General features: G+C 51.5%; 7 protein-coding genes across 7 annotated transcripts; 5 read left to right on the top strand and 2 right to left on the bottom strand.

The window, feature by feature from the left end:
- Nucleotides 1–478: 478 nt before the first annotated feature.
- Nucleotides 479–8706, bottom strand: T310_6583 (Eukaryotic translation initiation factor 3 subunit CLU1/TIF31; the record flags this gene model as incomplete). The annotated part of the gene is made up of 10 exons (XM_013470595.1): nt 479–3338; nt 3459–3541; nt 3659–3754; nt 3911–3976; nt 4154–4238; nt 4327–7925; nt 7991–8046; nt 8121–8204; nt 8299–8371; nt 8410–8706. The coding sequence occupies 10 exons, from the start codon at nt 8704–8706 to the stop codon at nt 479–481; spliced, it is 7299 nt and encodes a 2432-aa protein (XP_013326049.1).
- Nucleotides 8707–9798: 1092 nt separating this feature from the next.
- Nucleotides 9799–11698, top strand: T310_6584 (uncharacterized protein; the record flags this gene model as incomplete). Its single annotated transcript, XM_013470596.1, has 5 exons — nt 9799–10082; nt 10136–10501; nt 10564–10805; nt 10860–11200; nt 11252–11698. 5 exons carry the CDS (start codon nt 9799–9801, stop codon nt 11696–11698), a joined length of 1680 nt encoding a protein of 559 aa, XP_013326050.1.
- Nucleotides 11699–12062: 364 nt separating this feature from the next.
- Nucleotides 12063–13187, top strand: T310_6585 (uncharacterized protein; the record flags this gene model as incomplete). Its single annotated transcript, XM_013470597.1, has 2 exons — nt 12063–12372; nt 12439–13187. 2 exons carry the CDS (start codon nt 12063–12065, stop codon nt 13185–13187), a joined length of 1059 nt encoding a protein of 352 aa, XP_013326051.1.
- A 511-nt stretch (nt 13188–13698) lies between these two features.
- Nucleotides 13699–14472, top strand: T310_6586 (uncharacterized protein; the record flags this gene model as incomplete). Its single annotated transcript, XM_013470598.1, has 2 exons — nt 13699–14202; nt 14242–14472. 2 exons carry the CDS (start codon nt 13699–13701, stop codon nt 14470–14472), a joined length of 735 nt encoding a protein of 244 aa, XP_013326052.1.
- Nucleotides 14473–18696: 4224 nt separating this feature from the next.
- T310_6587 (Salicylate hydroxylase) lies at nt 18697–19947 on the top strand (the record flags this gene model as incomplete). The annotated part of the gene is made up of 1 exon (XM_013470599.1): nt 18697–19947. One exon carries the CDS (start codon nt 18697–18699, stop codon nt 19945–19947), a length of 1251 nt encoding a protein of 416 aa, XP_013326053.1.
- A 765-nt stretch (nt 19948–20712) lies between these two features.
- T310_6588 (Transketolase) lies at nt 20713–23527 on the bottom strand (the record flags this gene model as incomplete). The annotated part of the gene is made up of 7 exons (XM_013470600.1): nt 20713–21624; nt 21694–22311; nt 22370–22679; nt 22738–22890; nt 22940–23113; nt 23175–23304; nt 23365–23527. The coding sequence occupies 7 exons, from the start codon at nt 23525–23527 to the stop codon at nt 20713–20715; spliced, it is 2460 nt and encodes an 819-aa protein (XP_013326054.1).
- A 359-nt stretch (nt 23528–23886) lies between these two features.
- On the top strand, nt 23887–25415 carry T310_6589 (Acetate kinase; the record flags this gene model as incomplete). The annotated part of the gene is made up of 5 exons (XM_013470601.1): nt 23887–24263; nt 24313–24627; nt 24793–24865; nt 24925–25302; nt 25362–25415. The coding sequence occupies 5 exons, from the start codon at nt 23887–23889 to the stop codon at nt 25413–25415; spliced, it is 1197 nt and encodes a 398-aa protein (XP_013326055.1).
- Nucleotides 25416–25653: the final 238 nt, after the last annotated feature.

The raw sequence follows: 25653 nt of genomic DNA on the forward strand, positions 1-25653 counted from the left end.
CAGAAGCAGAAATATTTATTATTGCACATTGCATCCCGAGGCGAACAGGGTTAATCCTTCCATTCAAGAACTAGCCCCGTCCGTTCGAAATTTGTACTCCAGTCTGCCTTCGTCATCAGGACAAATATGCTCTACCTAGCAGAATAGACAAGTAAATTACCTCTTGTACAGTACATACAAAGAAACCCAATCCGAGCAATAAACTTAGTCCCCGGGGTATCATGACTCCGTCAATATCCTCTTGCCAAAACTCGTACCCAAACAGACAGGAAGAGAAATGATGCAAACTCCGCTTGTGCTTCGAAATGCAGGGCTGTAAGGACCAAGAAAAATTTACCAAGGAAAAAAAAAAAGGAGGAAAAATGAAAGGAAAGAAAAAGAAAAAAAATGTCCCAAATACAATAGGTGGTCATTGCTCTTAAAAGTTAGCGCAGTCTAAACCACGCTATTGACTCCGATCCGTGGAGCAGGACATCCTTCAAAGAAAACTAAGCTCGTCCTCACTCTCTTCGTCTTCAGAACAGGGGATCACGAGAGCTCGGTGCTGTGGTAACCTGGGGGCCATCACTGTCCTGGGTGGCTTGACAGGCGCCTGGCTGTGAGAGTGGCTACGCCCACGACGATCTGTTGCTGGCGCTGGTGCCAAGTCAGATCCGTTGGGGTTGACGATAACCACCGCAACGTTTGAACTCCGACGGGAGTCCGGTTCCTGGCCCAGAAACAGGTTGGACGTCTTTTCGCCTGACGAGCTCTGGTCGAGGCAGGGCCTGGTCGGAACGCTAGACGTCGTCAATTCGTCGAAAGAATCATCACTGCATACCGAGTCCGGCACGTGAGTTCTACGCTCTGCTCTATCACCAGGAAAATCCGGTACGCAGCCAGGCTCCCGTACCAACTGGGGAGATTGTTGGGATCGCGTTCCGGACATGCCTCGAGCTCTTTTCTGCATTCGAGTGGGCGTGTCGCAATCGCGCTCAGTCCTCTTTAAAGTTGAAGAAGGAACGGACGAGGTGATGCTGGAGACGTGATCCTCAGATGAAGAAGACTCTTCTTCACTGGTGCTGGACGGCTGACCAGGAGACGACAATGGGTCGGGGACTATGACCATTGGCTTCGGCAGGACGTTCGACTGCGCAACTTTGGTTCGGACAGGTGTGCTCGCAACCCATTCGCCGATACTTTCTTCCCATCTAAAGGGCCGCACATCGTGATCCGTAGTGTGAGAATTGGAATCGTCACTGTCACAGAAAGAAGAACGACGCTGGGCAGCGGCGACCGTCTCCTGTACGTCCGCGGCCCATGCATGATCGTCTGGATCCTGGGTCAACTGCGCAAAATACATCGCAACTTCAACCGCAATCTTACCCAGGAACAACGAAAGATTGTCCCTGCCATGCGGCTCGAACTGCAGAAACTTCGAACAAAACTGTCGAGTTCTATGGCTTTGCTCTCGTTCGCCCCCTCTTTCGCAGCAGCGTACAACCTGGCCGACTAGAGCTGACAGCTCCTTGATTATTTCCGCCTGGCCGCACAGGGACCAGAGGAAAGAACCCAGACGCTCTGTGATAATAATATCCGAACTCTGAGGGCCCGATTGCTGGCTGAGAGGGCCACATAGTAACAGGTAGCTCCCCAGAAGAACATAGCCTCTTCGAAGAGAGTGAAATATCGGAATGTTGTCCTTGCGACCAGGAGGTCGAAGTTCGATTTCACGCTGAACCATGAGGGCCAATCCTTTGAGCAGGTTCCCCATTCTCGCACTGAACCGAGCCTCATCCGCTGAAGGATCATCAGCCCGAACAAAGTGCATGCCACAGAGGGCGGTGATAAGACTAGCAATCAGATTACTGAGAGCGTCCTGTATGTATACGGGGCACGGTACATGGCCAGCCTGAGGGTCATATCCCGTTGATGCAGCAGAACGAGTGTCTCGCTGGGCGGAATGGCGACGAGAATGCGGACGCGTCCCTATCGCCGAAGTACCCATCTTTTCGTAAATGCCACACGCTGAAAGAATCACCGCTTCGATCAGCCGTGTTGCTGCTGCGGAATCCTGATCGTCTTTTGACAGCGAGCTGGTCGCAGAAGCCATGCAGCTCTTCCAAGGAGTCGTCACCATCCACTCCGGAGGGATCGCTCCACGGAGCAGCAGTTTACCCAGCTCGTCAAAAACATATGAGTTATGTCGAGATGATATCCAATAGTTATGCAAAATCTTCACTGGATCGCGGCCCAACTCAACTGATCTCCAAGGATCGAATGCATCCGGATAACCGTAGTGATTGATCGCATGCAGCTGGTTTGACAGGAGCGTCTCGACAGCGTCATACTCTCCAGCGTGTATACACTTTTCTATTAGACTCAATGCTGTAAGATGAGTGACCCATCTTTCCTTGATCATGTCCGAAACCAGGTAGATCCCTTGGGCGCGCACAGCTTCGCGAAGTGGCAGCCACCCCTTAGTACTGGAACCGTAGGCCAACTCCAGCTCCGTGAAGTATGCGTCCGCCATGTCTACCTCCTCCTCGCCGTCCGATTCATCATGCAGCCTCTGTTCCTCGGCTATGAATTCTGGAAGACGGCGCATCACAGTCGACAAAAGTGACCGAGCCTTGCCGCTAGCATGATGAGAATCCGAGAGACGCGTCTTTTCCAAAAAATTAAGAAACATGCGGTCGAGGCGGCGAACAATATCGATGTAATTAGCATCGTTTGATGAGTCCAATGATGCCTTCCACAGACTGTCATGTTGAAAGAACCTAGACTGTTTCAGTAGCCTGCTCCTCTTCTCTGACACTTTTAGTTGCTGTGATCGGTCAGGAGAAAGAGACAGGCTCCTCCCACTTTCTGCTCGTTGAGAACGTTCCGACTCAACCTCTTCCCTTATCTGCGCCAGCTTATCCGTTGTCTTTCCCGTGATCAATGGCGTAGCGATCTCGATCGCACCGGGCAACGTTTTTTGCACTTCGGGACTGCGCAGGACCGACCTGATGCGGCGTCTGCCTCGATTCTTCTCTCCACGGATAACATACTTGTGTTTGATGCGTCGCTTGTTGTCCGTTTTCCCCGGCACCCATGATGGATCGTCGCCGCCGCATTCGGAATCAGAGAAAATGTCGCGATTATCCGTTCTCCTAGGCAATGCGCGACCAGGCGCCGTACGCGTATCGAGCTCGTCGTTCGATTTCTGCTGAGATAAATCAAGCGACTGGATCTCTCGATATTTTCCGAGACGATGGTAGAGCGAGGTCAACGGTCGTAACACCCGATTGCCCCATCTCGCTGTCGCGTAAACATCATCCATGTCGGGAGAGATCAAGCAGGGGAAGTGGCGCGAACTGTGAAGAAAAACAAGACAAAATAGAACGAATCAGCTTCGCGATTTCTGCAGATCGACGAAACGACAGCTCATACTGGACAATTCAGACTTGATTCGTTCCAGGCGGGGAGTCACGAACGGTCCATCGTTAACAAAAACAGCTTCCAGGCGCGACGCCGCCAGGAGTGGCTCGTTATTGGGATTGGTATGCGAGTAGTATCTCTATCGACAATAAATTATACCAATTCGAATGCGGCCAAAAGAGCTATGAATGCTTGCATTGAGATACAGGAGGAGAGGACTGTATGCGCCGTTCAAATGGCAGAGAGGCGTGCAAACCTTGGAAATGTAAACATGCGACGGGAGCCAATGGAGCTTCTCCGGCGGATCGCGCCTGCCGATTGGTTCATGCGCCACAGGGATTCGGGTACCTGCCTAGCCGAATGGAGCAGGTGCGGCGCCGGCCCTGAAGTGCCGTGGCTGGTGTGTGGCTTAGCAACCCGGAACTGGGGACACGAGAAACTCAATAGCTAACACTGCTGTTTGGGCTATACACAATCATAATAATGCTCTTGTCTACATAAGTCATACCGTGCCGTGTCCTCGAGAGGTCCTGAAAATCAATTCCAAGAATGTCGAATCAAGAAACACGTGACGCTAATAATACATACAGGACGTGCTTCAGAAACATCGTGCTCTTGTATGCGTCGAACTCGAGTCTCATCATCAAATAGACATAAACGTAAGGCACAGCCGTTGCTGATGCAGATCTCCAGGTATGGCAGAGCCAAATTTCCCAGAAACAAAACAAAAAAAAGGAGTAGAGATGCTTACAATATAGTATACATTCCCCGCGTCCAGCCGACCGTGGTCATCTAACCCGCCAGGAATCAAATCACGCCATGCATATAAGATTTCACTGTTAACACAGATTTGAATATTCAACGAAAAACAAGCATCTTTTTATATGATACAGACTGGGGAGAAAGAAAAAAAAACACGCTCACTTAGCCGACGACTGCTTGGAGCCCCTGAGTTTCGGATTTGCAGTGCCACGTTTCTTCTGTTTCCGTGGAGTGCTGGAGTCGCCTCCCTCAATGAACTTCAGCAGTTCGTCGATGCTTCGGGTATCTAATTGCGGGGCATTGTTGTTCGTGTCCTTCCCGTTGGCACCTCCTTGTGCCGACTGGCCAACCTGGGGCTGAGGCCTGGTCCCCAGCGAAACACGCGTGCTGAGATTGGCCCTCCGGAGTCTGCGAGCCTGGATGTCCTTGGCATGCTTCGCGATAGAGACGGCATTCTGAGTGAGCTGCTCGAGCCAGCTTTCAGCTTCCTTAGTGTTGCGGTCATTCGGTCCAAGCTCGTTCAGGAAGATGTTGTAGGCGTCACGCATGCGGTTCACAGCACCCTTGGAGTCCTGGTCCAGGGCCAGCGCTTGGGCAAGCTGGAACAAGATTGTTGCCGTGTTGACTGACTGCCTTCCAAAGAGTTCCTCGCAAACAGCAAGAGAATACTCGAACCACTTGCGGGAGTCTGGATACTGCTTGAGGTGTTGCAGCATGACAGCAGCGTTGTTCATGGTGGTGATGGAATCGGGGTGGTTGGGCCCATAGATAATCTTCCAGAGATCCATGGCATGCTTGACGTAGACCAACGCCATCTTAGTATTTCCTGTAGCGTGCTCGAAGAGGCTGAGATTGAGATAGCTCAGGATAGTGTCTGCCGAGTCGACACCCAATGTGCGTTCAGTGACAATGACCGCCTTCCGGGCCAGTTCCACGGCAGCATCCTTTTCATCCGTTTGATAGTACAGCATCGAGAGCTGATGGTACAGCTTGGCAACTTCCGGATGGAGAATACCGTAAATTTGCTCGTGCAAGGACAGGGATTCCAAGATGAGCTCTTGGCCAAGTTGCTTCTGGTTCTGCATCAAAGAGATACGTCCCGCTTCCAGAGCCTCCTCGGCAAGAGCGCTTCTCGGCGCAGCATCCTTGACCAAGGGAACGATGTTCACGATATCATCTGGCACAAATGTGGTGGCAGGTTTAGCAGCCGCCGTGCGAGTCGGGGAAGCGTTATCACCCGCCTTCTCGCCCGCCTTCCTCTTCTTCTTCTTGCTTGTCTCCTCATGGCCAGTTCCGTTAACACCATTCTCAGTTGCAGAGGGTTCCGGGGTCTGGGGCTTGAACACAAATTCCCGAGCGCCCAGCTGAAGGCCAAGTTTGATGGCAATGTCACGGAGCAGTTGCAAGTGCCTCAAAGAGCTGCTCCAGTCAGAGTCAAGTGTGAATCGATATCTGATCTTGACCTGCTTCTCAATCTCTGCCCTGAGAGTTTCCGGGTCAACAGTTTCAAAAGAGAAATCGCTTTCGGGATAGATCGCCCGAAGAGATTCGTCAATGTCTGGCTGTGGCTTTGGATTAACTTCCGTTCCAAGAAGACAGTTCAGCAGGTGAGAAATGCAGGAAGCTGCAAAAGGATGAGGCAAGTGGCGAAGGTAACGGTTCGCGATATGCTTGAATGCACGAGCAATCATTTCCTGGATCACCAGAACGGTTAAAGCGTGCAGCCGGTGGCCCTTCTCCCGGGACATCTCCGCCAATCTACCCAGGTATCGGATGTTAATACCACGCTTGTGAAGGAGTTGGCTGAGAGACTGTCCATCCATTGGGAAGCCGACATCTCCGTCATGGAGGTCCTGGATCAGCTCGGGAAGAACCTTGGACCTCAGGTAGTCACAAGCACTGCGAACTTCTTTCTCATCCTGCGCCCACTCCGCCTTTTCTTCCTCGGTCTGGGGAACCTGGCCACTGAAGACATCGGGGTTGAGCGCAAGGTTGAAACCAGAGATATCAATTCTCTCCTGCTCAAGTGCTTCCTCGCTCTTCTCGGCAGCCTGGTCTTTGGACTCGCCATCTTCTGGCTTGTCTTCGTTCGTCGCGGCTTTCTCTTCAGCCTTCTTCTTTCGACGCCGCTCGACTTCCTCCCGGACGTACTGGCTCATCTTGTACCTCCAGTACGATTCAACCAACTCGAGGCGAAGAACCGACATGCGATGGGGGTAGTTTTCATTCCCCTCATCTTCTTGCCACAGCACATCGAGAGGGGTGATACGGTACAAGTCCAGGACATATTTCCGGCCGTCCGTTCCTAGCAATCCTTTCGTCTCGACACTGCCCTCAAGATCATGGCGTTTACCCTCTTTATCCCAGACAGGGTGCTTCTTCACCCGCAGAGCCTTAGAAAGCTTCTCAAATACAGGGACAAAGTCAGGGTGCTCGGCCACGACCTCTTTGCCTTCGACACCACCGTAGTCAATCTGGTGCTCCCCAGGCTCCCGTTGCTTGAAGATACCAGGCACGATACTCTGGCCCACTATGCGCTTCCCGAGGTAGTCAACCACAACGGTTCCTGGGGTGAAAAGGCCCGGGATATCGAGCTGATTGACTGCCTTGATACCAAGGACATCTTTCCCAACAGCCACGCGAGCAGCTTCGTCGCCGCCTTCCGAAGCGAACGTTCCCACACCGTCCGCACCGAAAGAGTAGAAGATGTTATTATACACAAAAATCTGGGCGTCTCTGCCCTCGGTGGGATTCAACGGGGCGACCTCACCCCTCGCCACCAACACAGCGCCTCGCGCAGCAGCATCATTATAATCAGCAAACAGCTTCGACGTCAGCCGCTCCCGGAAAACTCGGTCCTGAACAGCATCGCGAGGCAGCTCCCTGGTGGTTTGGAACTCCTCGTTCCAGTCACGGAGGGTCTCCGAGTTATCCACGCCTGATATTAAGAAATTCTCTTGGGATCGAGCGACATCAGGCTGATGGGTTTGCAGCGCAGATGCAGTCTGTGGTACCAACCAGGGGCTGTTGGGTATAGCATTTTGGAAAGGGAAGGTCGTGAGGAGATCGCGCTTGTTGTTCGACTCCTGCAATGCCCGGAATGCGCTGTTAAAGGAGGGTGACAGCTGAGCGATCAAGTTGAGCAGGGAATGGGCACTGTAGTTCTTGGGAGGTGGGCGGGGGAAAGGGTCGAATTTGCTGTTCGAGCATTTATTGACGTAAAAGCCCGAAACGTGGGAAGTGATTTGGAATTGCTCCCCTTCGTTCGTGGTCACCTGCAGATATAGGAGATGGCCTTTCTGACGGAGGTGGTATGGCGGGGGGTTCCAAGGAGAAAGAGATATGGACTTGACAGTCTTGGGAGGCGGAGTCTGGGCACGTGGCAGGATCGTGTCTAGAGAACCGGGAGCGTTCACATCATAGCCGGCAAGAGGATGCTCCTTGCCATTGGCCTCTTCGCTCGCGACCGAGTCGTGGAGCGACAAGCCAGCAGAGATGCCATGCAGGTTGTCCACTCGGTCGCCGGCCGCGCCGATTAGCTCTCTGATCCGGATAACATGCATCCGAGCCTCCTTTTCGGTGTATGGATCCTCCACCAAAACTATCTCCGAGTCTGCCTTGAGGCCCTTCACTTCAGACAACTCAACGAAGTCGTTGATACGTTGCCCGTTGAATTCCAGATGGAAGCAAGTGTATTGGAACGTGCCAGGCAGTTCGACGATGGACTGGCGGACATCCTGAACCTGTTCCTGGCTTGATACCTGGACACGGAATAGACATTAGGAGACCTCTCATGTAGATATCACGATTGGGAGTCCAAATTTACCATCACCTGGATCTTGTAAGGCTCATGGGGAAGCTTCACGGAAATCTGAAAGACCCCTGCAGAGAGCGCATCCGTCAGCCAAAGACGACCGCAAGAGAACAACACGCGGGAGTGGACAATGTTCAGATACCTCCTCCATTTTGGTCCTCCTCACGCCCTTCCTCGGCATGATCTCCATTCGTGAGCTTCTCTTCTGGCTGGGATTGGGGAGCCTCTGCAAGTAGCAATTCTTAGCAAGCCGGATGGACAGTCGACGCACACTTGGGTCTCTTCGCATGCTTTGTAGCACCAGGGACAGAGCGACTAACCTTTCGAGTGCTCCAATTCTCCATTGCGTGACTCCATTAGAGCTGGGGAAACAATCCGAGGCAGCGAACCAGACTATGGAAGGAGTGACAGCTGTTCCAAGAGCGACACACGGAATTGGCGAACGGGCGCACGGAGGAATGCAGAACAAAGATAGGTAATCGAAAGGAAACCAATCCCCCCGGACCCCAGGAATTCAGCACGACGAGAAAGAAAGAAAATAAGAATAAAGGCACGGGCGAAGTTCTGGAGATTGTAACCAGGTTCAAGAGAAAAATTTCGCGGACGCGGGCCGGGAAATGTATCGGAAGTCCTCGGGCGGCTACTGGTCGGGGCAAAGGACTCGAGCCGTGGATCTCCACATGACGTCCTCCGACTGCCCCGGGAACGCCAGCTGTGCTGTACGGCATGTTATCCGAGTATCTGGATTCATTTAAGGATCTGCTTTATCTATATTCTTTGTGACATTATTCCAGTCCTATCGCTTCGATGTATAATATGAACAGATGGTGTGGTTTATTGTTTTGGTTTACAGTGAGAATCGAAAGGCATTATCAGCAAGAATGTGGCAAAAAGACAACAGGGATAACCAGCGATAAGGACGATACAGTAACAAAAATTCCCTCTAATGCATTTATGGTAAATTTCTTATAATAATTCAAGACTGTCTTCAACTACTTGGTTGGAGTGTTGCGTCGTACTCATAGCAAAATACGGAGCATGTCGATAAAATGGCGTCTTGACTAGCCAACAAATCCGAGCTACTAATTAAATCGTCCAAGCTCCTTGGGGATGAGTTGGGGATGGAAGAACCTTATCGCCAACTAGCCTCTTCGGTCCTTGTTGATTTTTTTTTCCTTTTCTCTAGAATATGACTCGTCAATCTCTCTAGGGGAATGCTTTCTTCTCGAGTCCAGAAATGTCACTAGTTCGACCAACTCAGTTGGAGTAGAAATCTCGACCTGTTAATTACTATTGTGTCGCTGACTGTCGTGTGAGCACAATGACTTGGCGGCAGGGCTTGAGCGTCCTGCCGACAGTTTGGTTTTTGTCTGCGTAAAAGCTCCCCGTCCCGAGCCAAGCCACCTCCGGTAATAACCAAGCTGGCCAAGTTGCAGCGGACAGCTGGCTCAGGCTCTGAGTATCCAAAACCACTCCGGAGTACATTCATGGATATTTCGCCTTTTTTTCCACTCCTTAGCTTCTTGTAATAACCAAATATTAAAATAAATCAAACAATTGATTCAAGTCGCTCCTTTTAATTTCTTCCCTTTTTTTGTACTGGACGACACAGCGGGCGGTCGTCAGCCCGCCTCACCAGGCTGCCAAATTCACAAATACTATCCTAGACAACTGGTCGTTCTTCTTTCCCTGATTGACTTGGTCCATTTATCTTTTCTCTTTCTTTTCAAGGATTGGGATTTTGCATGTGTTTGGCCAGAGACGCCACTACTTGAAGCACTCCAAATTGCAGTAGCTTCAACAGACATCAGGAAATAACCATGCATTCACAAGCTATTATCCGGAAGTCTCTAGTTTCCAACTTGGGAAGACGTTATGTCACAAGGCGTTGCCCCAGATCAGTCCCGTCTTACTCCGTAAGACGTTTCTCAAATATCCCGCAGGGTGCAAGCCCCCCTCAAGGCCAGGACATTGTGGATCAAGCTGGCGCAGAAGACGAGGGAGGGAAAGGCAAAAATGCCGACTCGGAGCCGAACTTTAGATCGACCATTCTGAAAATGCTCGAGTCAGCTGCAACCACATTTGCTTCCATCGCCGTTCTTGGGTGCGAAGTACAACCGTTTCTCGTTCTTGGTTTTGGCGCTAACCTCAGGGCAGGATTGCGGGATATTCGTACCATCGGTACTATAAGTATCTCATCTTAGAGAAAATAGATAATGCCTTCAAGCCGGGTGATCCTGCCCTTGAGATTGCTGGTGTAAGCCCCGATGAAGAAAAGCGTCTGGACACGGAACATTGGGTCGTGCGAGAAGAGCAAGAGAAGATCGACCGCATCATGAGCGGAGCCATCAAAGGTCAATACTACCTTCTGATCGGCGAGAAGGGCACGGGCAAGACGTCTATGCTCTTGAACGCTATGCGCAAGACCAACGGAGAAAGCATTGCCATGGTTGAAGCCCACGCCGATTTGGAAATTTTTCGAATACGACTAGGAAAGGCGTTGGACTTTGAGTTTCATGAAGAGTATGTGATCTCTTGATTCAGTTGGAGTTTTGAAGGCCGGCATCCTCATACACTTTTTACAGTTACATCGGCAGCCTTTTCAGCATCAAGGGACCCCGCGACACCACGGCTCTTCTCGACATCGAGCGGGCGTTTAACAAGCTTGAAAAGGTGGCGCTCCGAAGACGACAGAAAGGCGAGCGGCCTTTGATCCTCATTATTAACAGCACCCATTTGGTGAGGGATGACGAGGACGGCCGAGATCTTCTCGAAATGATGCAGCAACGAGCGGAGCAATGGGCTGCCAGCAATCTTGTCACGATGAGTAAGATGACTTCAAACCAATTCGGTTTGTTTTGCAGACACTAAATGATATCAGTCTTTAATAGTGACGATTACTGGGTATACGAGCGGCTCAAAAGATATGCGACACGCATGGAAGTCATACCTGTTCTCGATCTACCCAAACAGAAAGCCATGGCAGCGCTTCATCGGTTCCGGAAACAATATCGTGGAGAGGACGTTCCCAGAGACATCCTGGAGAAGGTCTATGATAAAGTCGGCGGGCGGCTGTCATTTCTGAACCGAGTCGCAAAGTCAGAAGACATGATGAAGATGTGCGATCACATATGCGAGACCGAGAAGACCTGGTTTCTCAATCGATGCTGGATTTTAGGAGAGGATATGGATGACGATGTGATGGACGAACAGAAATACTCCGTACGTTATTCCCTCTCATTCTAGAAGGCTATGTAGCTGATACCATCACAGTCTGCCGCTATGGTTCTCGCAAAAGCCCTTGTCGATCGCGAGAAGGAGATGGAAAAGACCTATGATCCGGAGATTGGCCACATTCTGCCGCAGATGCCGCTGCACGAAGCGCGACAGGTGATGACGAGAGCCGACTTCATCCAAAGCTACGACCACGACAACATCTTTACGATCGACTCCAAGGCCATGGTTCGGGCTGACTCGGTTCCCATGCAAAACGCGTTTCGGGAGATCTGCTCGCAGCCCGGTTTTGAGGAGCATCTTGAAAAGACTCTGGACCGTATTTCAGCCATTGAGAGCTTGGGAAGGACCCGGGAGGTCACGCTCAAGGACCTCTGGGACCAGGGCAAGTACCGGATCGTTGTGCGCGATCCTCGAGGCCGAGAATCAGGGACTATTGAGTTCTCTGTGGCGGAGAAAGAGGACAAAGACAAGGATGAGGACTAAATAGACGGTCATCGCGTCGTATAGAGCTTATTGTAGGCGTATCACGCGCTTTGCGATAAATTACTTAATGCTGCAGTGTACATACAGTAACCTTTGATCTCGGAGATTGCTTCCAAGGGATGGCTCGCCTTAGTGCTGGACGGCGCTTTCCGCTTTCGGGGCGGCTGCCAGTGACATCATCCAACCATCAACAAACGCCTCGAATGGCAAAAAAACACGCGCGACGCAACTTGAGATGACCCGCGAATGGGTCTGGCCCTCCCTCCTCGTCATCTCCTTACCCCATCACGCACATTGCAACAGAGTCACGCTCGGATTCTTATTCGGATAAAGCTCGAAAGTCGGAAGATAGCTACGGTCAGCAATGTCGAGTCCTAAGAGAACAACGCCCTCGGAAGGGTCCCCCCGCCGGCCGAGTCGCAAAGCGCCCAGTGTCCCGGATGTATCGTCGCAGTTAAGTTGTACACGCGAGAAGATTCCTTCACCGGCCAGATTCGGCCTTCTGGTTCTGAGCAGCCTGGTCTTGAGTTCTGCTCTTTTCACGCTCACCTCCGCGATCACCGTTGGCGATCTGTCGTCCGTGAGCAAGCACCTCGAGAACTGGTGGGAAGTGGGCGGCCTGATAGCATGGAGGGCAGTTGAGCTGGGACTGGCGTGGATTGCGGGATTTGACGGTGAGATCTGATGGGAGAGATTGGTTGTGTTCGACTGTGCTTTTACTGACGCTGCTGGCGGGATAGGACGAGATGTGTTCTTCTTTACCCTGCTCACCCACGTGCCAACCTTCTTCTTGCTGCTTCACTTCTATGGAGTCCGGCCGACAACTATCGTCACATCCTTCACGATAGACATCCTATCCATGACTGTCCCGTTCATGCTCCTCCGCCGGCCCAGCTCGGTACACAGTCTCTCCGGCGCCCGGTCCGAATCCGTCTCAAACCACGGCATTCTCCAAGATCGTCTGACGAGTATCTATACTTCTGTCGCGGCATCTGCGATCTTCTCGGTGTTTCTGTATCTCAGCTACTACACATGGCTGCCTGCGTTTCTAGTCACGCACTTTGAGGACATTCCCGATATCCGGGTGGTGCATGCTGGACCTGCAGGGCTGCCCGGTTTGTTTTTGAGTCTCCTAGTCGAGGGTTATGCTGCGCGGGATCTTCTTTTTGTCAGCTCCGCCGGATGGTCCGCAGAAGAGAAATCTCCATCTTCAAAAGAGCAGTCTGCCGTTGCCGACCGCCAGGGCGAATATCTCATCACGTCAGTGTACAATCGGACGTGGGGAACGCTGTCGCGAAAGACGAGGATCCTCATCACTCGCACAGTGCTTCTGGCAGCAGTTACCTTGCTGAACACAATTGTTCAGGTGTCCGGGACGATAAAGGGTGTTGATGTGCAAGGTTCGGCGGGATGGGGAGCCATCTGGGCCGCGGCACAGCTGACTATTGGATTAATGTTTGGCTGGATCGAAGCTGTACCTGGAGTATGAGGCGATGAAGCTAGGTAGCTTTACCAGATGGAGGTGCTAGGAGTGTGTTGATATATCGATACTTAAGAGGCGGGTTTTCAGCGTAACCTACAAAGGGTCGGAAATGTTCCGACATGCCGTATGATTTCGGTTACGAGGGATAGTGGGAAGAGATGACCAGACCGCTTCGAAGAAGCAGGAAGAGTTCGCTTTAGGCAGAAAGATCACGTCGCCAGTCAATTTTTTCGATTGTCTTGTGTATACTCTTGGCCTTTCTTTTTAACGCGATGGCCAATCCCAGTCTTTTACACTCGATATTTATTCTTTTGGTTTTCCGGTTATTGTTTCAACGTTTAGCAAGGCGTTTTATATGAGCTTACAAACAAAATGACTACGATCGAAAGTGATGTTGGACTGGAGAATCTTGTTTTGTGTTCTATCGACAAGACGTTTTCCAAAAAAAAAACAGGAGACAAGGATGGTATTTATTTATATACGTCTATATATTAGGGTTATGTTCGTGGATTGCAATATGGATAGCCTCTTTTTACGTTCCCTTCTATGCCAAATTCACCCCCGGCTCATGAAAGTCGATGTCCTTTTTCCGGGGCATGAACCAGCCCGGGTGGATGAAGTTGAACACGGCGACGGCGGCCACCATCATGGAGCCGTCGAGCGCGATGAAGTACCGTTGCGTCGAGATGAGGTAGCCGCTCCAGCCCTGCAGCAGCTCGATGGTCCGGTAGATGCTCCGGATGTAGATGCAGAGCACGGAGAAGACCATGGCGTACAGCAGCGGCAGCATCGTGCCGCGCATCGTGTGCAGCAGGTTCTGCCGTATCACCCGCCGCAGGAAATCGGCCGCGCAGAGCACGAAGATGGTGATCGAGCCCATCTGGAACACGATGCCGGCCACCATGACGTCCGTGCCGGGCTTCGTGTTGCCGTTGATCTCGCCCGCGGCCTGCGACGCCATCCCTCCGCCGATAGCCTGGATCACCAGCGAGATGATATCGCAGGTGCAGAAGATCCACAGGTAGAGCGCCGGGCTGAGGATGGACGACTGGCGTCCTAGAAGGACGATGAAACGGCCGAGCAAGACATAGATGCCGGCGGTAAAGAACGTTGGCGCTGGACGAAGTCAGCCCAAGTGTCCAGAGAGATATACGATCGGGATCGAACGATCTTCCTACCGATGATGAGAGTGGATATCTGCATGAGGAACGCCGTCAATCTATATGGGCATTGGGAGGACCATGCCCGGGCCGCCCATCCTAATACTTCCACTACAACAAACCATTATTAGTGGGATGATAAGGACGAAAAAAAAAATTCCTATATCGCAGAGAAAGAAAAAAAAAACTCACCTATGCATCCGATCGTGAAGAGCGAACACCACCATTTCTTCGTCCAGACGAACTGCACAACATGTACCGCCCCCGAGAGGCCGAAGAGCACACAGAAGACAATCCCGGCAGCCAGCGAGGGAATATAGTTATAGGGCGGATTGATGCCCTCGATGTAAGGGTGGCAGGTCTCTCCCAGCTGGTGTTTAAGCTGCGCGGTGTTGGTAGCTGCTGCTGTTGACATGTTGGGTGCTGAATAAGCTAGATAGATAGGCAATGGATTATTTATTTCCGGCAAGAAAGTTGAAATCCTTATCAGACAACGGATAGAGAATGAAGATACAAAATTGAGAGAGAGAGAGAGAGAAAAAACGAACGAGTGGCAACAGAGGGAAGAGAGATGAATAAATTTAATTAAATATCCATTTGTCTGTCGGACTCGACAGACTTCAATTGAGTCCGTTTGTTAACTCGCGATATGTACTGTACGTAGAGTACAGTACTCCCCCCGATAATTACTATCAATCCCAAGCACAGCCAGCAAAGAAAAGAAGCTTAAAAAAAAGCCATGTTTTCTTCCTGCTATACTCCGTAACGGACCAGCGAATCAGTCCAAGAGTCCGGTCCGCTCGCAACTCGGGAATCGGATCTCGGAGACGGAGTGATTGATTGATAATTCTTCAGCCTAAACTAAAAGCTTAATCGAGAATTAGGGAGGTATGAGATTCACTAATCTTAGTAACGAGGCAGTATTACATACATAGCTGGTACACAGGCCGTCTGAGGATATCAATCTTGACGTCAAACCGCGGGGCAGGCAGTGTGGCTCATCGCTGGTCCACGTAGGTAGGTACCCGATTGAATAATGACATCCTGACGAGGGTGAAAAACTGGAAACGAAGCATTAGTTGTCCCGACTCCGTCTCGGATCGGGCTGCGACAAGCCGAAAGTTCTCTCCGTGCCGAGTTGCGATAATGTAAAATCATCAACGGTGGGGGCACCGGCAAGGAAAGACTGCCCGACTCGGATTAGCCTCCTTGCTCGGTCTTCTCCGTTCGTCGTCATCGTCTTCGACTGTTCGTTATTCTCCTTCACGAGAACTGTCGACGGAGTGTCTCGTCGTTTGCAACAGGGATGATGATTCCTGGCAATGCGTCTGCAGCCCCAGGCAGTTCTAGGCCTGTCGAAGGCCTGAATTGAATGTTGTTGCCTGCGATCGGATCAGGCAGCGGCGTTGCGCACAAGCAATTTGACAGCACTACTAACCTAATCCTTGTCAGCATGTCACTAGCTACCTAGATAGCTAGCTGGGTATGCGCATCGATAGCTCATGTCTTTTACCTATTCTGGATTCGCACGCTTCCTTCGAAGGCTGGCCCCGCATGGGCTATCGGCACGTTGGTCGAACATCCTTGCTCTTTCATTAATATCGGACAACTTTGAACAACTCATCCAGATCCCCTGTATGAGGACTGTGTTGGCTTTGAATCCGGAATAATGCGCTGCCAGCACTAAATTACGAGACAGCTACAACAGTGCAGTGGTTGAGCTCTTCGAGAAGGATTTTGGTTTCAGGATCGTGTTTCCATCTCTTGGAGACGATAACCCATCTGGAATCGATAATGCTTAGCTACGTGACCGGAAAAGAAATCCACGATGGTACAATGATGCACATTGACGAGAACAGATGATTTCAATGAACACTGCGAAATGCGAGTTTTCATTCAAGAGAGATATCGTTTACGGTGGCCATTAAGCCAGAAGACCTTGCTGGACAACAAACTATCCCGCTGTATGGTTCCAAGCAGTCAGAGACCATCTATCCACGTCCATGAAGTCGTCAGAACAGGTTGCTTTCGCAGGTCATATCTCTACTCGGCTTTCTCACCGAAGAAGAAAATGACCAGCCAATTCTACAGTAGACTGGTTATCGTCCCCCGCGGGGTACGAATTGGAGAGAATCCCAACGTGACACGAACTGCAGATGCAGTCAATTCACCAATAGTCACGTCCTTATCGGGCTTCTTTGACTTGGGGTAGGTAATGATTTAAATCTCCTCCCAAGTACCTTATAGTTGCTGTGCCGTTGTCGTCTCCCAGCAAAGCCAAGTGAGATCTGGTTGAAACACAACATTAGCCTGGACGCTTCGACTCTTTTCTTCCACCAAAAAGATCTATCAACAAGCATATTGGTTAAGATGGATAATCGAGAGACTAAACCGCGCGTTGGAGGTCCTAACGTCTCAACTCAAGATCTGTTCCGACTAGATGGGCGGACCATCCTGAGTGAGCATTGATCCATCATAAGACGCATACAGGCTTAGCGTTGTGGAAAATTGAAGCATGCCAGTCTGATCCGTTGTTCTTACAGTTACAGGAGCCGCGGCGCTCTAGGCCTCAAAGTTGCCGGCGCAGTACTGGAAAGCGGAGGGGATGTGCTCTGCCTTGATATTCATGAACACCCACCAGAGATTGGATGGGGTATGTGATATCTTTAACCGCATTGGCCAGAGAATGCTCGTTCCACGATACTTTGGAGTCGCTCGAGATTTAACTCTCCTTATCCAGCCAGAGTTCAAGCCATTGCTGAACGCCATGGCACGAGGATCACATACTACAGAGGCGACGTGACCAATGCCGACGAGATACGTGATGTCTTTGACAAAGCTATGCCGGCGTTACGTATCCCTTACGGGGAGTCGTGACCTGTGCAGGCATCCTGGGAACTGTTTCTGCCGTGGACTGTTCTGTCGACACATTTCGCCGGTTTATCGACGTCAACCTAGTTGGCACCTTCATCGTCGCCCAGGCCTCAGCGCGGGAGATGACGAAACAAGGCGTCTCTGGGAGCATGGTCCTGGTGGCCAGTATGAGCGGCTCTATCACTAACAAGGTACGTAAGCTTGAAATCCGAGTGTGGGAAGCTGTATGATCTTTTCGTTCTGAAAGTGAAAAAATCCTGTTGGAATTGTTACCAGGGCGCCGACACTTCCCCATACAATTCCTCCAAGTCAGCTGTCCTGCAGCTGGGGCGCTCTCTCGCCGCAGAATGGGGGAGCCGGCCTGGGCATCCTCTGATCAGGGTGAACACGATCAGCCCTGTTTACATAAAGACCGCGATGACTGTCGATATACTGGCGGCAAAGCCGAATCGGGAGCAAGAATGGTCCTCTGAAAACATGCTCAATCGCCTGTCGACCACTGATGAATATCGGGCACCGATAATCTTCCTTCTAAGCGACGGCAGTAGCTTCATGACGGGGGCGGACCTGAGAGTGGACGGGGGTCACACGGCTTGGTAATGTCCTGGCATGGTGTGTGTTAAGGTTCAGTCACAACTATGTTGTCTATACTTACCAGAAGAATGGAATTTTGGATATGATAACCGTTTGGATTGCTTTGATGACTTAATAACTAGTTAGTTAACCTAGTTATCGCAGGTGTTGCTTATATAAGCCACATGGTCAACTATGCCCTGTTCGCAATCTGCAGAAAGACCTCCTTCTCGAGCAGATAGAATATTTACTGATTTAGGCATAGTTTTCTTGCTGTCAGCTGATGAAAACTGCAGAACTTCAGCTACGTATGGTCGGCCGGAAATGGAAACATCGACAAGCGACTGCCGAATCGGCCAGTTGTGATGGGAACGCTTCTTTTTCTGTTTAGACCCTCATCCTTAAACAATCTGTTTGATCATTGGTTTGTGCACCTGGACCCTGACGGAATTCCTGCTTGCGTCGAGGACAGCTTCTCGCGATCTGGATCTCGGCGCGGAAAGGCCACATTCCAATCGCCCGACACTTACTTCATGCAGCCTCGTCATGCCTTGATCAGGGAAATGATCTTCAGACTTGTCAGCCAGCCATGTCCGCCGTCAAGAAGCTCCGCTTGCAGACAAAGTTGCAGTCTCGCTTTCCCAAAAAGGGCTCGAGATGTACTGCATCAGACTACCAAATCATGACAACCATTCTTGGCGCTATTAACAGCAAGAGACCCCTCCTCTGATTTCCATTTCCACTCACGATGTTCGTCCAGTTTGCCAGTGCCATCTTTTCGATCAACTCAACCTTCCTTTTGTTCGAGTATCGACCTCTCTGAGGTGTCCAGCCTGCGGTGCTGGCATCTCTTTGTCTCTGATATCTTTGTTGCTTTATTGAATGTCCTCGAGACCATGCCGAGCAAAATGTCTTGGACTCCTAAAATCGCCATTATTGGCGCGGGTCCAGCCGGTCTTATGCTCGCGCGACTGCTGCTGCAGAAGTCGATCCTCGTGACGATATTCGAAAGAGAACAATCTGCTACCTTCCGGGGCCAAGGAGGGACCCTGGATCTGCATAAGAACAGTGGGCTCTATGCCATGAAAGAAGCCGGCCTGTTCGATCAGTTTCTCCAGCATGCCCGATACGAGGGAGACGACCTAATCATAGCAGATAAGACGGCCGTTCCCGTGTTGGACTTTCGGGAAAAGGGTTACATGGGAGGAGAACGCCGTCCGGAGATCGACCGCGAGACACTGCGGAAGATGTTGCTAGAGTCGATCCCTGCAGATTGCATCCGATGGGACCATTATCTGACCGCCGTCCGCCCGGAAGGGTATCTTGAGTTCCAGTCGGGAGAGATCCAGGGTCCGTTTGATCTCGTTGTCGGGGCAGATGGCGGTCGCAGCCGGGTCCGGCCACTTCTCACCGACGTCACGCCATTGCACTCCGGGATTGCAGGCTTCGAGTTCAAGATTGCCGATGTCGAGACGCGGTTCCCGCATATCGCCAAGTTCGTCGGCAGAGGCAGCTACTTTTGCTGGTCAGACGGGAAGGCGATCCAGGCACAGCGATTAGGAGACAAGGGGATGAGGGTGTATGCATGGAGTAGTAAGAAGCCCGAGACATGGGCGATCGATCTGCACGCGCGATATCCCTCCACCGCAGAGCTGAAGAAAGTCTTCCTGAAGGAATACCCAGACTGGTCTCCCATCCTGCGCGAATGGATCGAAGTCGCCGACGAGGACCGGCGGCCGTGGACGCTATACATGATGCCGACGGACTTCCAGTGGGCGCACCGACCGGGCTTCACCCTCATCGGGGACGCAGCGCACCTGATGACGCCTTTCTCGGGCGAGGGCGTCAACGCCGCCTTCCTGGACGCCGTCGAGCTCGCCAACCGGATTGTGTCGTCACTAGAGGCGGAACGATCTCCGGAGAAGCTGGATGCGGCGGTGGCCGCGTACGAGGCTGCTTTGTTTCCGCGCGCCCATGCGACCATGGCAGATACGGCCGACAACATGCGGCTATTCTTCCGCGCAGATGCGCCGTGGGGATTTGTGCTGAAATGTCAGCGGGTGATGGCGATGCAGACGAACAAGAACAAAACAACGTCAAAGCCGCAGCCACAGACGCATCAACGCGAGATACAACAGCCAGAGATCGACGGGCATTAATTGTAATTGATTTTTTTTCCTGCCCCTGTTCTCAGCTATTTCTTTTTTTTTCTCATATGTCTTTTTTCTTCTTCCCTTTTGTTTTTCTTCCCCTTTTGGTCCTATTGTTTGTTCAGCGGGAATCATCAAATACCTAGGTTTCTAGACGGTGTTAGCGGGTATTAGCATTAGGATCGACTATCAACTGTCGACTATCAACTGTTTATTGTCCAAGGCAAATAAAATAGATCTATCGAGCAACTAATATACTCCAATATATCTGTCTACCATATAGAATGGGAATACGTTCAATAAGTGATATGGGTAATTTTTAATAATAAGGCTTAAGGATCCTCGATGGACTCGATCAAGCGATATTTCTTCTTCTTTTTCTTTGTTGGGTTTATTTCATTTATTTATACATAGTTATACACGCACACTTACTTAACCGAACAGCAATTACTTCGTTGATCAGTAGTTACTTTAACTAATTGAATAATTAATTAATCAATTATTACAAGGATCCTATGTGCTTCGAATTAATAAAAAATAGAGATAGATTGATTCTATGCTTTCATAAGAGATACAACTGCAATGAATTCAGCATCGCCATTTAAATTTTTTTTCCTCCTCCAGTCCGATTTTAGGTTTGACTGTCAGTTCAGCCGTCCATATTCATATCCATGTGCATGTTCACGTGCATGTCCCTCTCTCAAGCGTCTTCTCGCTAGGTAAATTTGGGCATTGCATACATGTCGTCCGGGTCTAATATTCATTTATTCCAAGTCAGCTCAGCTCAGCTCCTCTTCCATAAACAAGCCAGCTAGAAAGAAAAACAATCACAGCAGGGTTGGAAAAACGACGGAGCATACCCTTCCTATGTTGGATAATGTACCGTCTCGTCTCGAGCATATTATGGTTCAGCTCCGACAGCAGCTCCTGCTGCCGCAGACGCACCCTCTCATTGCGCTTCGCGGCGCCCCGGACCGCTGCCTTTGCGACGTGGAACCGCGACACCTGGTTCACGAGCATCATGTCGAACGGCGTCGTCGTGCTGCCTTCCTCCATGTACCCCGCGATGGTGGCGCGCTCGAGGTTTGGTCGTCCGAACAGTAGCCCTTGCAGCTCGGTCGAGTAGCCGTGGTAGTTGAAGTGCACGGGGCGGTCCGGCGTGAAGAGCGCGTCGAAGCTGTCTTCTGCCAGGGCGTGCGGGTGCGAGCCCTCCGTCTCCAGGATCATGATGTCCGTCACGTTGATGACCCGCACCCGCAGTTCCGGGACGCGTTGGCGCAGGATCGCCGCCGCGTAGATGACTTCGAACATGAGCTCGGTGCCGATCCCTACGAGGACGACGTCCGGGTCTAGGCCCTCGTCTGTGCTGGCGAATTTCCACACCGATGCCCCCGCGCGGCAGTGGTTCTCTGCTTCCTCGGCGCTGAGGAACGCCGTCGTCGGCTGCTTCGCGCCTACCATCAGATTGATGTAGTTCTTTGATCGGAGACAGTGGGCTAGCGTGCAGAGGAATGTGTTGGCATCTGGGGGCAGATACACCCGCGCGGCAGAGGGCTTGAGCTTGAGCACGGCCCCGATGAAGGACGGATTCTGGTGCGAGAATCCATTGTGTTCCTGGCGCGTCCAGGTGCTTGTTTCGATGTAGTTGAGGCTGGGGATGTCGCCGTGCCAGCCTGTCTCTCGTGCCTATACAGATGATCAGTTGGAGAACAGGACGGGAAAGAAAATAGCGCGAGGATTCTTGGGTATACATACCATCTTGTTGAACTTGCTATATTGCACCATCATGGTATGCACGATCCCAAGGAAACTCTCGTAAGACGGGAAGATCCCCGTCCGGCCGGTCAACGTGTAGCCCTGCATGAAACCCTGGCACATGTGCTCGCTCAGGACCTCGATAACGCGGCCATCCTCCTTGGTGTATTGATCCCACTGGAAGTTCCGGCCCGTGTGCGTCAGGGCAGCATCCAGCTTGTTGCTCTCCAGTTCATCCGGGCTGAAGAGTCGCACCGTATGCGGGTTCCGTACGAACACCTGGTCGATGAACTGCCCCGTGACCTTCATCGTGCTCTCCTGCGATCCCTTCTCGACCGCGAAGTCCTTCCAGTCCGGCAGGTCGAGCGGGTAGTACGTGCAGTACGCTTCCTCTCGCTGCCCGAGTTTCTTCCGGTCGTCCTTCGGGATGATCGTCGTTACTTCGTCGACGACATATCCTGATTCGGTGAACAGCTCTTCGGGCCCGTAAGAAGAAAGCCATTCCTGAAGCGCTCGTAGTTCCTCCCTGTCTTTCTTCGCTTTGGGGAGGGGCACCTGGTGTGAATTGAAAGAGCCTTCTAAGATTTTTCCATGGATCTTCTTGGGGCCGGACCATCCCTGCGGTGATATATATTAATGATATATATCATTCTAGTCGGGGTTCTTTCTGACGCACCTTCGGTGTCCGCAATATCAAGATTGGCCATCTAGGCTTGATGATCGGTTTTCCCAAACGGGCCGCTCTCTGGATCTTGTGGATCTCTCCAATGGCCCACATCATCGAGTGGTGCAGGTCCGTGTCGATATCGTCGAGGTCCGTCACGAAGCGAGGTTGGTATCCATAACCCGAGAACAAAGCCGTGAGTTCCCTGTCATCCATACAACCGAAGATCGTCCGTTCGCTGATCTTGAAGCCATTGAGATGCAAAATCGGCAGAACGGCGCCGGACTCTTTGGGGTCGAGATACTTGTATGCATGCCAGCTCCTGGTGACCGATCAACCCTCGTGTGAATCTTGCAGCAGAGAGAGAGAGAGAGACGTACGTTGCTGTCGGGCCGCTTTCGGCTTCCCCATCGCCCACCACGCACGCAACAATCAGATTTGGATTATCCATCGCTGCGCCGAAAGAGACGGCAAGGGCATATCCCAGTTCGCCTCCCTCGTGGATGGCGCCGGGAGTTTCTGAATTGATGTGGCTGGAATCGTTAGTGGTGAATGGACTCTATCCTGAGGAGACAGACACACCTTGGAAGGCCAGCGGTCGTGCTGAACGTCGAAATAAGGCGCTTCAGGCCTTGGGTATCCCGGGAATAGTGAGGGAAGAACTTCTGGAGGGAGCCTTCAATCCAGAGACACGCCAGGATGGCCGGTGCGCCGTGGCCAGGTCCGACGACATACAGCATGTCGAGGTCATATTCCCTGATGAGATAATTCAGATGCGAGTAGACCAGAATGAGCCCGGGACAGGTTCCCCAGTGACCTTGACAGCATGTTAGAACTATATAGATCGGGCTTGTAGGGGTGGGCCAGCCTGCCGAGTAATCGAGGTTTGATGTCCTCTGGTACGAGCTCCCGCTTGAGATACACGTTATCTTGCAAGAAGATCATTGCTGTCACACGTCAGAAAGCCACGCTACTTGCAATTGAGGATATATAAGACGGGAGCTCACCCGCGGCAATGTAGCAGGCTGCCCGGCGGAATTTGATCAACGCATCGCAGGCGCTCTGTTCGAGGGCGACCAGGTCCAGTTTGACCATCAGGTCATCCAACGTCGCAGGGAGATGCGATGGAAGTGGTTCGGGGTTTGGCTTGTCAATGACCTCGCCTGGCATGTCGGATGTATATGTATACAGGGCGTAGTATATAGTTCAGTATAGCATACAGTTCAACAGCTGCCGGAATGTGATAATCGCAGCTGCATCCAATAAATTATAGTCGTAAAAGTCAGAGATTGTCGACAATGCCAGGAAAATACTCGCCAGTTGATCTGCCTCCTCAGATCCATCCGGTGCTTCCTGCCAGAGTTCGTTCTACGTCACCATGTCGTGGCTCGTCGCTTGACTGCAATGTTTATCGGCAACCACATGCCTGTGGATCAACAATATCATACGATATTGTTATGATGAATTTCTTTTTATTTTCGATTTGGATTTGTCTGAATTTCCTTTCTGACGTATGCTGTTAATCCGACATGACCAAAACGATCCTGTCCGTCAACGCAGGCTCGTCCTCGGTAAAGATCAACTTCTATGCCATGGAGAAGCCTCCCAGGGCAATCGCAGACGCTGAGGTCTCGGGCATCACGGCCCCGCCGCAGAAGCTCAAGTACCGGACGAGCACGAGCGAGAAGAAGGAGGAGCTGCGGGAGAGCCTGAACACGCCGCCAGCCGCGTTCAAGTTCCTGCTGCAGCGCTGCCTGTCCGATCCCGAGCTGTCGGAGGTGGCCAGCGTCGAGGATCTGGCGTATATCTGCCACCGCGTGGTGCATGGGGGGGACTATCCGGATGCGATTGAGATCAACGAGGAGACGTATCATCATCTGAAGATGATTGAGGATCTTGCTCCGCTGTATGCACATATGTCTTCCAATTGATAGGATTATGCCCTGACGATGCAGGCACAACTACTCCGCCCTCGAGATCATCCGCACGTGCATGCAGGAGCTCGTCCACGTGAGGAACATCGCCTACTTCGACTCGGCCTTCCACAAGACCCTGCCCAAACACGTCCGGACGTACCCGATCAACCAGGAGATTGCCACAACGAAGGGGTTGCGCAAGTATGGCTTCCACGGCATCAGCTATTCGTTCATCCTCCGCTATGTGGCGGAGTACCTGGGCAAGCCCCAGGATAGCACCACTCTGATCGTGCTGCATCTGGGAAGCGGGGCGTCCATGTGCGTCATCCGCGATGGAAAGTCGATAGACACGACGTAAGCAGCATGTTGGTTGTGAGGTATCTTGGTGATGTTGCTGACTGTGATCAGGATGGGCCTCACTCCTCTTGCTGGGCTTCCGGGTGCGACGCGCAGCGGTGACATCGACCCGAGGTATCAACTGTAGTACTTTTACTTGCGTCATATCTGATAGTCGTGTAGTCTTGTGTTCCACTATACCAGCAACGCCAGCAGTTTGAGTCCTTCGAGCACCACAGAAATGCACATCAGCGCGGTAAGTAAGACATTGCTCGAGATTCGACTTGCTACGAGTCGTGATTTGACAGCCGTCAGGCAGAAGAAATCCTCAACAAACAATCCGGATGGAAAGTCCTCACGGGCACGACGGACTTTTCGCAGATCGCAGTCGAGAGCCCGCCGTCGGAGAACCACAAACTAGCCTTTGACATCGTCGTCGACCGCATCAGCGGCTTCGTGGGGAACTACTTCGTGAAAGTCGACGGCCAGGTAGACGCGATGGTGTTTGCCGGGGGAATTGGCGAGAAGAGCGCCCTGCTGCGACAAGCTGTCGTCCAGCAGTGTCGGTGTCTGGGGTTCGCGATCGATGCGACCAAGAACGGGCAGGGCGCGGCGAGCAAGGCGACGGTGACGGAGATCTCGAAGGAGCCAGGAAGAGGTCCGCGGGTGTTGATATGTCAGACGAATGAGCAGGTGAGCAGTATCTAAATGAAAGACTAAAAAAGCCAACTAATGCTGATTGTGATGCACAGTTTGAAATGGCCTATCATACGGTCAACAAGTCGATGAAACAGGATGGTCTTTGATTTCATATCACGGTATTATCGTAATTAGTTAATGATATTCAGCTACTGATCAAGGTATATTCATTCTATTTACGCCACATCAACCATAACATAACCATAACCATAACCATACTCCATATAAGTGATAGTCTGTAGCAAGGTGACTAGGTCTGTACATACATACTCCGTATACTCCGTAAATATATGTCTTTCCCAGAAAGGAAATATCCATATATTCCCGTCCCGTCCCGTCCCGTCC

Source organism: Rasamsonia emersonii (genome assembly GCF_000968595.1).
Source record: "Rasamsonia emersonii CBS 393.64 chromosome Unknown ctg1118621760426, whole genome shotgun sequence".
In the NCBI taxonomy this organism is placed as follows: domain Eukaryota; kingdom Fungi; phylum Ascomycota; class Eurotiomycetes; order Eurotiales; family Trichocomaceae; genus Rasamsonia; species Rasamsonia emersonii.